Genomic DNA, 13,375 nt, shown 5'->3' on the forward strand with positions numbered 1-13,375 from the left:
CTTTAAATCTACATATGGGACTAGTTATGAATTCGTCAGCAGTTCTTCAATATATGGATGATGTATTCATATGGAGCTTAACGAACTAACTATTATGAGCGTTTGGGAAGATGGTGGTATTCTCTTATAACACACTTTTAATAAATCACACTTTTATTATTAGGAGGCTAATTCAATGGGACCAGCTTATTTTTTTTTTATGTTTGGGCATATAGGTCTACTGGGATATATAATACCATACTGCTCATAGCATAAGCTCAATATTTACCGGACATGAAGACCTCCTGCAGTGGAATTGGCTAATCCATTTGTGGATTTGTGGAAGGTTGACCACGTTTCAAGGGCCAGACAATTGAATGATCACAGAAGCTTTGTGGTAGATCTATCCATCAAACAAACAACGTATATATATTCTCAATGAGAATTATTTCCAATGCTCTTCAATGTAAATTCTTGAAACATTTCAAAACACATTTTTGTCATCACATCTTACACCAATTAACTGACTATTATAGCTCTGTTTTGTCCCTGTCAAAAGCAGGAAATGCAGGAATGCAAGGTATTTCTCTCCTCTGAAGAAATGACTAAAAAGCAACTGAGCTAAAACAGATGTTTTTTTACACTGCATCGAGAATTAGTTGTGCTGGCCAGCCAATCTAAGCGTATCCTTCTTGTTTCTTCTCTGCTTTCCTTTCCTTTTTTTTCTTTTTTTTGGAGCAGATTTCACTGAGACGACTCGTCTGAGGGAAGATGACTAACAGCGCTGGGTAACAAAGTCTTGCTTTAAAAATCCCACGATTTCTGGTGCGATTTCTAATTAAGAGGTCGTGCCAAATATCAATCTCAAGACTAACTGGTAATCTGACGTGATTGCTTTCAGATGTGTGAGCACGTCCTGCATCTTGTCTCTGTTAACCACTGGATGTAAAGGTCAAGATATAGGCTTCTGAGTTAAATCACAGCAAAGGCTGTAAGTTAATGTGAGTGGTGTGTTTTTTCCCTTTATGTCTTACAAGAACTGTTGTAGCTCTTAAAACAGCCCCGTTAACAGCAACAAAGTGCAACGGCATGAAGCACCGCACATCTAAACTCCCTATTGTGTGCTGGATTTAAAATGTGGCTTCAAGTGTATCCACTATGTTTAAAGAAAAGAAAAAAAAAGGTCCGTCCATAAGAACAGTACTCTTCTCAAACAGCAGTGGTATTCACCGGCCCTATATTACAGCAATCTGTATTAGAGGGCCAGTATTAAGCACTATTTGCTGATTTCCATGCTTAAAGATCTTTATTCAAGTCACAAATGAATCACTACTATTACAGGTGTTGATAAGCAGTAAAATCACCGAACTATGCTGGACTCCAGAGCCGCAGAATCTGCATTAAGTAATTAAAAATATACTTGTAATGTAATATTATGTTGGCTGAAATATTAATTTGAAGTCAGATATGTCATGCCAATTTTGGCAAGTTTACTACCATCCATGCCTGTGTTGTAAAGCCAGAAAAAAAGCCCAAAATCAGTAACATTAGAAGATTTGGTTGTAAATGGAAGCCATTACAAAACCCTATGTAGCATCATCAATGGTAAAGCCAAAAAAAAAATAAAAATACTGGAAGTCTAGAGATTCAGAAACAATGGAGAGCTACAGCTAAAAGAAGTCTTTTATTTTAACCAAATAGGTCAAATATTTCATTTGTTTGCTATTTAGATAGAATTTGATGCTAATGTTACTTAGCTAACTAGCTAGAACTAGCCAGCTAGTGTACTTGCCTGTGTTTGCCTGTTTGTCAGATTAATCTGCCACTTAGCACAATAGCTAACATAATTTTGCATCAGCTGTGAAGCTGACCGAAATGTAGACGATGTAGCCTTTTGTTTGTTTTTATAACAGTTCTAAAATGAGCTGTATGGCTCTATAACTGAGTCTAAGACCACCAGAACTAGTACTGGGTGGAGGATCCAAGTTTTGCCAAGGAAGGCAGCCTTAATACCAGCCTCTAGTGCATTCAATGCAGCTGCTGTGCTGCACTCCAGCATGACACGCTGATCTTTAGTCTGCTTTGACGTCAAGCTATCAGCATTATCTGCCAAAACGGGCCTCAAGTTCAGAGCATGAGATGCAGCCACTGAAAGCACATCAGAGTCTCGTCTTTGTATGCGAGGCAGCTATACTATGCTCTCTTAAGCTCTGTACTTCACTGTGCTGTTGCATTTCTGTTAACAGGTCTTTCATATGGCCCATGCCTGCTGCCAGCTCGTGTAATCTGTGTTCCAACACCGTAAATACACTCTCTCCTCCTCCATGGCACTGCTCAATGGACTCTTCTGCCCACTTTTGTTCCTTCCGCAGCAACACGGCAAAGCAGTTTACCTTTTTCTTCCTGGCAAGCTGTGCAGTCATATCTGCTGTTCGCTTCACTCCTTGTTCTTGCTGTCTTGATGCCAGAAGAAGGTGATGAATAGACTGCAATATTTTTTTTTCACACTGGAGGTGGTTTGGAATTTTCTTTCTTTTTTTTTTTCCTTTTGGAGACACATGCAACAATAATGTTTCCATTTTAACCACCGCTGAGAATGTAAGACCACCCACTAGTGTACATTTGTTTTACACAACATCGGTATTTGGGTGAATCTGGTGCATTTATTGCACTGAACTAATGGGACTATGTGGTCAGTCAGATTTAAGGGAAAATACTACGTATAATTGACCTAAAAATAATATTTCACATCAAAACATGATTTCATTGCTTATACTAAATTATCATTTGAGCAAGCGACTGTTTTAAATTATGTAGAGTTAGTGCGATCAAGTCACGTAGAATGAACGTGATCTGTGAGGATGCAGAGAGGAAGAAATGACTATAGTAAGAAACGTGTGGCCCAATAGCACGGTGGGTAATGTTGCTGCCTCCCAATGGCATGGACCTCGGTTTAATCCTGAGCTTTGATGAGTGCTTAATTTAAAGTGCTTAGTGTTTAATTTTATTCCACTTCTTTCAATATACACGATCAAATCATGTTGGCTGCACGAAAACTGCGAAAACGGCGATAATGTGACTCAATTCGTTCGCCTTTTTTAAAAATTTTTTTATCTGTTCAACTTTTAAACACCGCTACATTCTTTTCACTTGTGCATGTAAGTGAAATTGATTGAAACATGCTATGCTTGTGCAAATTATTCTTCCATAGAAAAGTATACGAATGGTAGCAGTACATGAATGTACATGAGAAGAGACATACACACTGTTTTATCACAGTTCCACTGTCCCATGTCACGTTTTTATTGAGCGGTGTTGTAATCACAGCTGGCCAACTCTGGGCTGTCCTCGTTCCCCAGGTTTCATCGACACAGTTGTACATTTGGCCATTAGACTTCTAAAAATAAAACGAGCGGCCGTGCCTGTAGTTCATGTGAACCCTGTGAGGTGTGAATTGACTGGACAGAGACTGCATGCCGCTCCTGACACTCGCATGACTCATTGACTATGTTTACATGGACAGCAGTGGTCTAATTCTTGACCTCATTCTGAATAAGATAATATTGTGATTAAGGTGTTTACATGAGTCACTTTTAGAATATTCCTTTCATGTTCCTGTTTTACGTGTTATAGAACATAGATCGATTAACGTCACATGTCATTACGTCACCACGCCACGCCGTCCGACGTCCCTCCAGAATTTCACGTATTGACATACAGTTGGTCTTCGTTATGGGACCGTATACAGTTTTGGGTGTTTCATTTTTAATTTTACGAAAGCTTCAAGTGCGGTTAATTATTTGTCGTGCTGTACGTGCTAATAGACGACTGCTTGAAGCCGTGGGCTGCGTCCCAAACCGCGTACTTGCCTACTATATAGTATATAGAGATACATGTATTTCTCCTACTATATAGCAGGTAAATACGCGGTTTGGGACGCAGCCGTGCTCTCTTGTTTACCGTTAAACGGTTGAGCGCTGCCGTGTGTGATCGTGTCCTGTCGCACAATGCGGTGAAAACTCCCACACGACGTTAATAGTGTGATTAAGGTGTGTACATGTCTGTAACGCGACTAAAACAGGAATACTCCACACGTCTTAATACGATCTGTGTTTACTTCGAGGATGACTTTAGTCGGATTACGCTCATCAATAATCTCTGTTTACATGCTAGTTTCTTAATCAGAGTGTCGTCTTAATCGGGTTCATATCACTGACTGTGAATTTGCTGCCAAATAGATCCCATCTTCAATCGATTACTAGTTTGGTACTGCGTATTGAATGTGTGTGTAGTAAATAAACATTTCATTTCATGCTGTTTGTTCATGTAGTATATTAGCTCGCTTCGGTAGAATCATTCTGCAACCGAAGGTTTACGGTGAAATTTAAACTGCACGTTATTTTTCATTGTGAAAGATAGTAAAAAATATATTACGGCGACATGGTGGTGCATCACAAGTTCGATCCTAAGCCCTTGCTGTGTGTGAAGAGTTTCTCCGTATGTTCTCCCTGAGTGTGTTTGGGTTGCTCCAGGTTCTCTGGTTCTCTTCCACCTCCCAAAACATGCGTTGGTAGATTGGATTGTGTGTGTGTGTGTGTGTGTGTGTGTGTGTGTGTGTATCCCTGGTGTAATCCTGCCTTATGCCTAGTGTATTGTTTTTTGATAAACGCCTATCAAACCATACAACACTATACGGCCAAAAGTATGTGGACACCTGACCATCACACTCGTATGTCTTTCCCGTGTATCCCTTTCTAAAACCATGGGCATTAATATGGAGTTGGTCCCCGCTTTGCTGCAATAACAGCCTCCGCTCTTCAGCGAAGGCTTCTTACAAGATTTTGGGAGAAGGCCTGGAGTGTTGTTGGTGTTCAGTGGGGTTGAGGTCAGGGCTCTGTGCAGGTCATTTGAGTTCTTCTACACCAGCCTTGGCAAACCATGTCTTCATGGACCTCGCTTTTTTGCACAGGAGCATTGTCTCGCTGGAACAGTTTTGGGTTTGCCCCTTAGCGCCAGTGAATGGAAATCTTAACGTTACTACATACACAGATATTCTAGACAATCGTGTGCTTCTAAATTTGTAGCAACGGTCTGGGGAAGAACCTGATGTAAGTGTGATGGTCAGCTGTCCACATACTTTTTTAATGTGGTTATAGTAAAACATACCATTTGCTGTCGTTGGTGTTTTAAAAATCGTGTCTTTTAAAATCCATGTATCCCTTTTAAACTTCGAGCACCTGCCCCTGATATACACTGTGCTCACACTAACTATGACACAAGATTGGACAGTTAAGTTAACATGGAAAAATGAATCATAGCATTAATAAGGCTAATGTGAATGGGGCAAGGTCAGCCATTATAGAGCGCCGGTTGTTCATGGTTTCATTAGATTGCTTCACTGCAAGTTCAGCAGTATTTGGGTGAAACAGGTGCATTTACTGGGTATCTAATGAAACTGCTCAGTTAGCTCATTATAATTCTAGCATCATTTCAAAAGTGTGTATTCTCTCCTTCTGTTTCTGTCTCTGCAGTACCTAGTCTTACACTATCATTCAATGTTAGAGTCTTCACTCTAATGATTTGCGAAATTAAGAACCATAACTGAATAAAGACTACGCCAAATGTCACCACCGCCTACCAACTGGATAAGTGTTTTCTTCAGAATGCAAGAAGGAGCCAAAGGCCATATCACATGAGCTGCATCGTGGATCATTAATAATCAGTATATTAGAGAAGCTCATGTGTCATGTGACTCCATGCACGCATGTGTCATAAGGGTTTCAGTGATACTTGTCTATTCATGTGCAACAACAGAACCTTAAAGAGTTAATATGATGCTTCTGAATCTTTCCCGTGTCCTTCAGGGTGTATCGTATCTGTTTGTGCGTGTGTAAGATCTGCAAAGTTACAAAGCTCGTAGTCTCCCACAAAGGGATATATTTATTCTATCTAACAGAGAACACCGCTCCAGACCTGCCTACAAGCGCCTCCAGTTACCCAGATATTACTTCCGCAAACATCTATGTCACGATTTAAAATATAATCATAATGCCGCCGTAATTTTAACGGTTTTAATTAATTAAAAATTTTTTTACACTGTATTTTATGTTGTCACTTCAGGACATAAAGTTAACAAATTACGCCGTTATAACATCATATATGAAAGGTTACAAAATAAAAACGTACCGCCGTGAAGCGGTTCGGCTCGAGTCGTGCTCGCAAAGTCGGTTCCGATCGATCCGCTCGATCATCCGCGGTTTCAGAATCTGACTCGGGCTCGAACCGATACGGTAAAACCGACGACGTTATTAACTGTGTTTATAATTGCTTTAGAAGCCTTGGAAGCTGAAGCTCATGATTAAGGTAAGGGAAATGTAACGCCCGACACACACGTTGTTTTTGGCCAATCACAACGCAGTGGGTCAGCTGGCCAATCAGAGCACTCCGGGCTTTTTGGAAGGCGGAGCTTTGGAGAAACCGGAACTCAATCAGAGCGTTTCAGACAGATTGGGAATAGAGGTAGTGCAATAATGTACCGTATGTGAAAAAGAATGCCTTTTTTTGAACATTAAAGCACGTTAACTTATTCTATTCCACCCAATAAACAAAATAATGAACTTTTAAAATCATCATATGACCCCTTTAAGAACATCACACATGGTCATTAAAGTTGCACTGTTTCTAAGATTTACTAATAACGTCACGTCCAGCATTACTGAGTTGTTCTCACTGCAAAGGCAATAACAAACTACCCCTGGGGCATCAGCTAAAGGACACCCCACCCATTGATTTATACCCCTGTTAAAGGCTGTGAAAGCCCTTAGGCTCCACACTACAAAGTGACCCTCTGTCCAGGCGCACAGAATGAAGCAAAGGCCTAACACAGTCATATGTTTCCCCCTCCGATTGAGAAACTAGACCATGAAAACCCATGCTGTCTCTGTGAGAGGTGAGCCATGGCTGCCAGTGAGAGACGTGAAACCGTAACAAGTAAAAGCTTTATGTACAATTAGCTCCAAAGCGCTCTGATCATTTTAACCGGCATTAAAATCTATAGCTTACATACCGAAGCTACTGAAATATAAAATATCTGTCAGTGGAATGAGTCTTTTGTGCAGTAATGTTTTTCAAGGTTGTAGCATTTTTCTCAGTTATTCTGTTTTGTGGCCTCATTTTCATTTTTCAACTCACGGTAACCTACATACACTCACCGTCCACTTTATTAGGAACAACTGTACAACTGCGTATTCACGCAACTATCATTCATGCAATTGTTGACTCACCAAAACTGGACAGACAGACAGACAGACAGACAGACAGACAGATAGATAGATAGATAGATAGATAGATAGATACAGTAGATAGACAGACAGACAGACAGACAGATAGGTAGATAGATAGATAGTTAGATAGATAGATAGATAGATACAGTAGATAGACAGACAGATAGATAGATAGATACAGTAGATAGACAGATAGATAGATAGATAGACAGATAGATAGATAGATAGATAGATAGATACAGTAGATAGACAGACAGACAGACAGATAGATAGATACATACATACATACAGTAGATAGACAGACACAGACAGACAGACAGACAGACAGACAGATAGATAGATACAGTAGATAGACAGACAGACAGACAGACAGATAGATAGATAGATAGATAGATAGATAGATAGATAGATAGATAGATAGATAGATACAGTAGATAGACAGACAGACAGATAGATAGATAAATAGATAGATAGATAGACAGACAGACAGGCAGATAGATAGATAGGCAGACAGACAAGTAGATAGATAGATAGATAGACAGACAGACAGACAGATAGATAGATAGACAGACAGACAGACAGACACATAGATAGATAAATAGATAGATAGATAGAGTAGATAGACAGACAGACAGACAGACAGATAGTTAGATAGATAGATAGATAGATAGACAGATAGTTAGATAGATAGATAGATTATAGATAGACTATGCAACATGTTAAAGTGGATAAGTGGATCTCTTCTGTGGTAGTGTAACAGTTAAAAGTGATAAGAACGTATATCCTCCGGAGATAAGTATCTCACTTCAATAATTTAAAAAGTTACAGTAAAATCAGTTACATGTTTAAACAGCATTTTATTTCATTGTACTGTTTTTTCCCCCAATAGCAGTGCTGAAAGCTACTTTCAGAGTGCCTGTATTTCATTTTTAACATGTAACCGGGTCATCGTGAGTGTTTGCTAAGCACAAATATTCCTGTGTAAAGAGCATGCTGAACTTGACATCTTTTTGTGCTGCTTTTCAGTTAAGTGCCCTTTCAAAGGGATTTGTCACAAAACTGCCCACTGAAGTGGAAGAATGCTGTTAGTTTCTATGGAGACCTCACCCACGAACTGTCCAAAAAAACCAGTCACACAGCATGAGCAGGGGAACACAACATTACCATAAGCAAGACAACCGCAATCAAAACGAGAAAGAAAACTGCTAGAGTTTAAAGCTTCAAATCATTAGCTCACACCGTTAAAAAGAGTGACTCCGAGGGGGAAAAAAAACAATACAAATACACAAATTTCTATTTACAGTCAGATTGGAATTGTGTGCTCACACTGTGGTGCTACGAGGCTAACATATCAGAAGGAATAGGAGCATAAGAGCATATTAGCATATTGCAATCAGCAGTCCGAAAACATCACAGACTTGCTTCAAGCTGTTGTTAAAGAAACTCAAATAGACTTATCTGTGTCTTCGGACGCTATGGTCTATTAAAAGGGGGATTTGGCATGCAGCCTGCCCAGTAGTTTGCAGTTTGTTGGTCATTAGCTTCCATTATTACTCCTAAGAGCCACATATTGCCACTCCAGGGTCCTGGCTGTTCAATTATATGTAAGGTAAGTAGAAAACGATTGCAAGTTTGATGTTCTCCTGAACGTTTTCTTTCAGAACTGCAGCAAACACAGGACCTAACCAAGACGTCTTGCAGCTAATCATATTGTTCACACACGGAAAGCGTGGTGTTTTTTTTTCTCTCTCTCTAATTGTTTCAGACAAAAATGCTCGATTTTGCTGCGGCATTTTTTTTTTTTTTTTTCCAAAAAGAGTTTTTTGTGCTTTTTTTTTTTTTTTTTTGCATGAAATTGTTCCGCGCGGTCTTAAACAGTGATGTTTGTTTGGTAAATGAGACCTTTGAGCTGTACTCATGTTCGACGCGAGGGCGTTGGCTGAACGTGCGCTGTGATGAAATGTTGCAAAAATCGCAAGCTCCTGCGAATATTGCGTTCATTCCTGCGATCGCTAAAACCCTGGAGGGACTGTTTGTGTGGTCGTAAGTCATAAGTATTCCCGCGTAGAAGAGACCAAGAGGCGTTTGACCCGAGAATAAACTACTGTCTTGAAGTTTCAAAGAAAAATCAATGAGGATCAGACCAAGTTATCTTGAACAGCACTTAGGCTTAGTGAATTACAGAACGCTATCAACCACTCATGTGGCCTAATTGACTTATACGATTTATGAGCAACGTATTAGTCGGGTTTTTCAAAACCGCACAGATCTTCAGAAGGGACCGTTCTCTCCCAAGGGGAATACTGTATGTGGCTCTACAGCAACATTCCCCCAGGATGACCGTGTGGAAGGGGTAAGGGCTCGGTTATTCAAATAGACATGGTCCCTTGGTGAGATTGCACAAGCATGAACACTAATGTAGTCGATGAGAGGCTGTGGGAGTGTCTGTGTAAAAGGCCAAGCACTTCAACCCCTTCACCCTGAACCAGTTGCTTCAGGAATCTCAGCAAAAACAGCCCTGCCCATATCAGATAGCGCATGCCTCCCTATTAGCAATGGGAACACTCAAGGTTCTGTCTGATATCCCTGCTACTTATTCAGAGTGACACAGTTATTCGGCCAACGACAGACCACACAGATCATGTGCAGGTTGTGAAATCTCACTTCGCTTTATGGGATATTCACCGTGGAAGAGACTGAAGAGCAAAACACTCCATTAAACTGTAAGAATTCGCCCACTGCAAGTCTCCGTAACACTTTATCCATCCAGCAAACAAGACAGAATTGTACTATCCCAATAAAAATGTCTAGAAATAGTCCAATCTGCATGTGAACAGTCAAGCACACAGTATAGAGACCACACTCATGGGGCCATGGATGTATTTTCAGAACATTAAGACAGACAGCCATGATAAAGGTGACAATAATAATGATGATGATGAAGGGACATCATGAAACCTGTTCATTCGCCAGCATGCTCCTTAATGTCAAAGACGTGTGCATGTGTGGATTGCATGCAGTAGGACTCCTGAACCGTTATTCCGGGCTACACACTAATGCACCACCAAAATAACACCAGTACTGTGGTAAAAAAAAAATAATAATAATACTAATAATACCGCATTAGGTCAGTACTGTCCTGTAGGCCATGCACAACATCTAGGAGAATGAAAGGCATGCATGCATACATGCATTTTGATCCAGAAGTCAAATATATGACATCTCATAGAAGAAAAAACTCTTTTAAAAAAATTATTATTATTGTTATATTGATTTATTATGAGGTTCTGTAGCTGCGTGTAATGCGTGCGCACATCTGCATGATCGCATCTGGACGCTATTATTTATTTATTTATTTTCCAATCTGCACATTCCTGGCCACTGACACTTTAAAAATGAAAAGAAGCTCCAAATAAAACGAAACACGAACAACCTTTCCACATTCGTTCATATCAAATAAAGCGCAGTGCACGCGCGCGAGCCGCCACAGCTGGAACGCATCATGGATGAGAGGATAAAGCGCTATCTGCAGGTGTGGCATCGGGAAGGAAACTCGTTCAAAGGGCCAACACAGGATATGCACATGCAAAGCAAATGATAATCATAAAAAAAAATAATAATAATAATAATAATAATAATAATAATAATAATAATAATAAATATAAAGACTCACGCTAGAGTGTGAGAAATCGTCCCCCAGGTCCTGTCCGCGTGTAACTGTGGCTTTTACTGATGCGGTTTCTTCTGTTTCTTTTATGAAATGCGCTACGACATCAATTCAGTTCTCGGTCTCCTCTCCGTCTTCTCAGTATCTGCTGCCCTGACACAGCACCCTGATCAGATCCTTTTAATCTGGACAGAACTGAGCCGAAATGAGATGATTCCGTGTCGAGCACTCCTCATTGCCTAATCCAGTTGGTCCTGTCCCCTTTTGTCGGGGTGTGAGGACTTCAGGGTGGATGGATATTTCAGGCTATTTTCATCCGCCCAGGTGATGAAAAGAGAGGTACATCTTTACCGCCCTCTCGTGGATGGGGAATGGGTTTCGGAGAAGCCTTAGACATTTATTCTGATTCCGTTTCACCGAGCATTCTGTAGGTTTAGAAAGCATGATCCAGCTATACATGATCGAGCTATATATAATCCAATCATACTGTACATAAACCAACTATACACATAATACATAAACCAGCTATACATAAACCAGCTATACACATAACCCCATTATACATAACCCCGCTATACACATAACCCCACTATACATAAACCAGCTATACACATAACCCCACTATACATAAACCAGCTATACATAAACCAGATATACACATAACCCCACTATACATAAACCAGCTATACATAAACCAGCTATACATAAACCAGCTATACATAACCCTGCTATACATAACCCTGCTATACATAAACCAGCTATACATAAACCAGCTATACACATAACCCCACTATACATAAACCAGCTATACATAGACCAGCTATACATAACCCTGCTATACATAGACCAGCTATACATAGACCAGCTATACATAACCCTGCTATACATAACCCTGCTATACATAAACCAGCTATACATAAACCAGCTATACATAACCCTGCTATACATAACCCTGCTATACATAAACCAGCTATACATAACCCCACTATACATAAACCAGCTATATACATAAACCAGCTATACATAAACCAGCTATACATAGACCAGCTATACATAACCCCACTATACATAAACCAGCTATACATAAACCAGCTATACATAAACCAGCTATACATAGACCAGCTATACATAACCCCACTATACATAAACCAGCTATATACATAAACCAGCTATACATAAACCAGCTATACATAAACCAGCTATACATAACCCCACTATACATAGACCAGCTATACATAACCCCACTATACATAAACCAGCTATACACATAACCCCACGATACATAAACCAGCTATACATAAACCAGTTATACACATAACCCCACTTTACATAACCCAGCTATACATGATCGAGCTATATATATATAATCCAACTATACTGTATGAATAGCATAAACTGGGCTAGCCAAAGATGAGGAAACCAGAAACAAGATGACTAAACATAAGGCTTAGTAACGACTGGTACATAAACACAGAGTGTATACTTCGCAATGACTGTAATGACCATGAGTCCTTATATACTGTGAGTGAAACTGGGTCCAGGTATGCATGATCAGTAATCAGGTGGCCATGTTTGTATGGGTAGATGTGATAAAGTCCCTCAGTAATAGCAGCTGTTGATTAAACGAAGGCTTCAATTAAGACTGATCTTATCACTAGTCTTCTCAGCTAGACCACAGGTTCCCAACACTGCTCCTGCAACACAAGGGGTCCTGCACATTTTAGTGTTTTCCCTGCTCTAACACACATGATTCACCCAATCAGTTCATTAATTTCCCTTCCTGACTTCAAGTGGGTGTGTTAGAGCAAGGAAAACAATACACTGTTCAGGATAGACAAGGACCAGGACCAGAATTATTTCAAGGTCGCCAGATTGGTCAGTTCATGCGTGTACTATTTTGAGATACATGTCTGAAAAATGCCTCCTTAAGGGTATCTTGCACAGTAAGGAGTTCTTCATTTGGAAGAGGTTCTACTTCGATTCCTCTACAAGAGGGAAATACTTGTAAGGGTCTACATCATGTATAAGAGTTTCCTCTAGAATTAAGGGTTCTAAATGTGACTTTTTTCCCTTAAAAGTGTCAATAAGGAAATGTCCTTGGGCTACATTTGCAGTCCTTATTGTGAATTAGGCTGATTAGGTTAGGTTAGGTTAAGCAGTCAGTCACAATCAAATATTGTGTGCATACTTGGCCACCTAGTGACATGTTTATAGAAGTACATCAGTGAGAAAAGGACTTTTATCCTAAAACTTTTTTTAAAAGGAAAGCCTGGTGTGTTTCGGGCTCTGATCCTTAAGAAAGCCCCTTTAACCCCAAGTTTTTGGGGGGTTTATTTTTAGATAAAAGCATCCTGCTTATGTGCAAATATAAATCTTTAATCGTTCCCCCAGAGAACCCTTAAGAGTATTAGGTTTAACATTTTTCCACTAGTGCAGCCTATTGATA

General features: G+C 39.9%; 1 protein-coding gene across 4 annotated transcripts in view; it reads right to left on the reverse strand.

Moving 5' to 3' along the window:
* Positions 1-12,337, reverse strand: part of palm1a (paralemmin 1a) — a 37,508-nt gene extending 25,171 nt beyond the window's left edge. For 2 of the 4 annotated variants that reach the window (XM_053634476.1, XM_053634479.1), the window contains exon 1: positions 8,721-8,816. In XM_053634476.1, the coding sequence (XP_053490451.1) occupies positions 8,721-8,800 (80 nt within the window). In that variant the 5' untranslated portion in view covers positions 8,801-8,816. Of the gene's footprint in view, positions 1-3,241; positions 6,106-8,720; positions 8,817-10,935 lie in introns of those variants that run through there. The other 2 variants (XM_053634477.1, XM_053634478.1) reach the window with 2 other exon arrangements.
* Positions 12,338-13,375: the final 1,038 nt, after the last annotated feature.

The sequence above is a fragment of the Ictalurus furcatus genome, chromosome 10 (assembly GCF_023375685.1).
Source record: "Ictalurus furcatus strain D&B chromosome 10, Billie_1.0, whole genome shotgun sequence".
Classification (NCBI taxonomy): domain Eukaryota; kingdom Metazoa; phylum Chordata; class Actinopteri; order Siluriformes; family Ictaluridae; genus Ictalurus; species Ictalurus furcatus.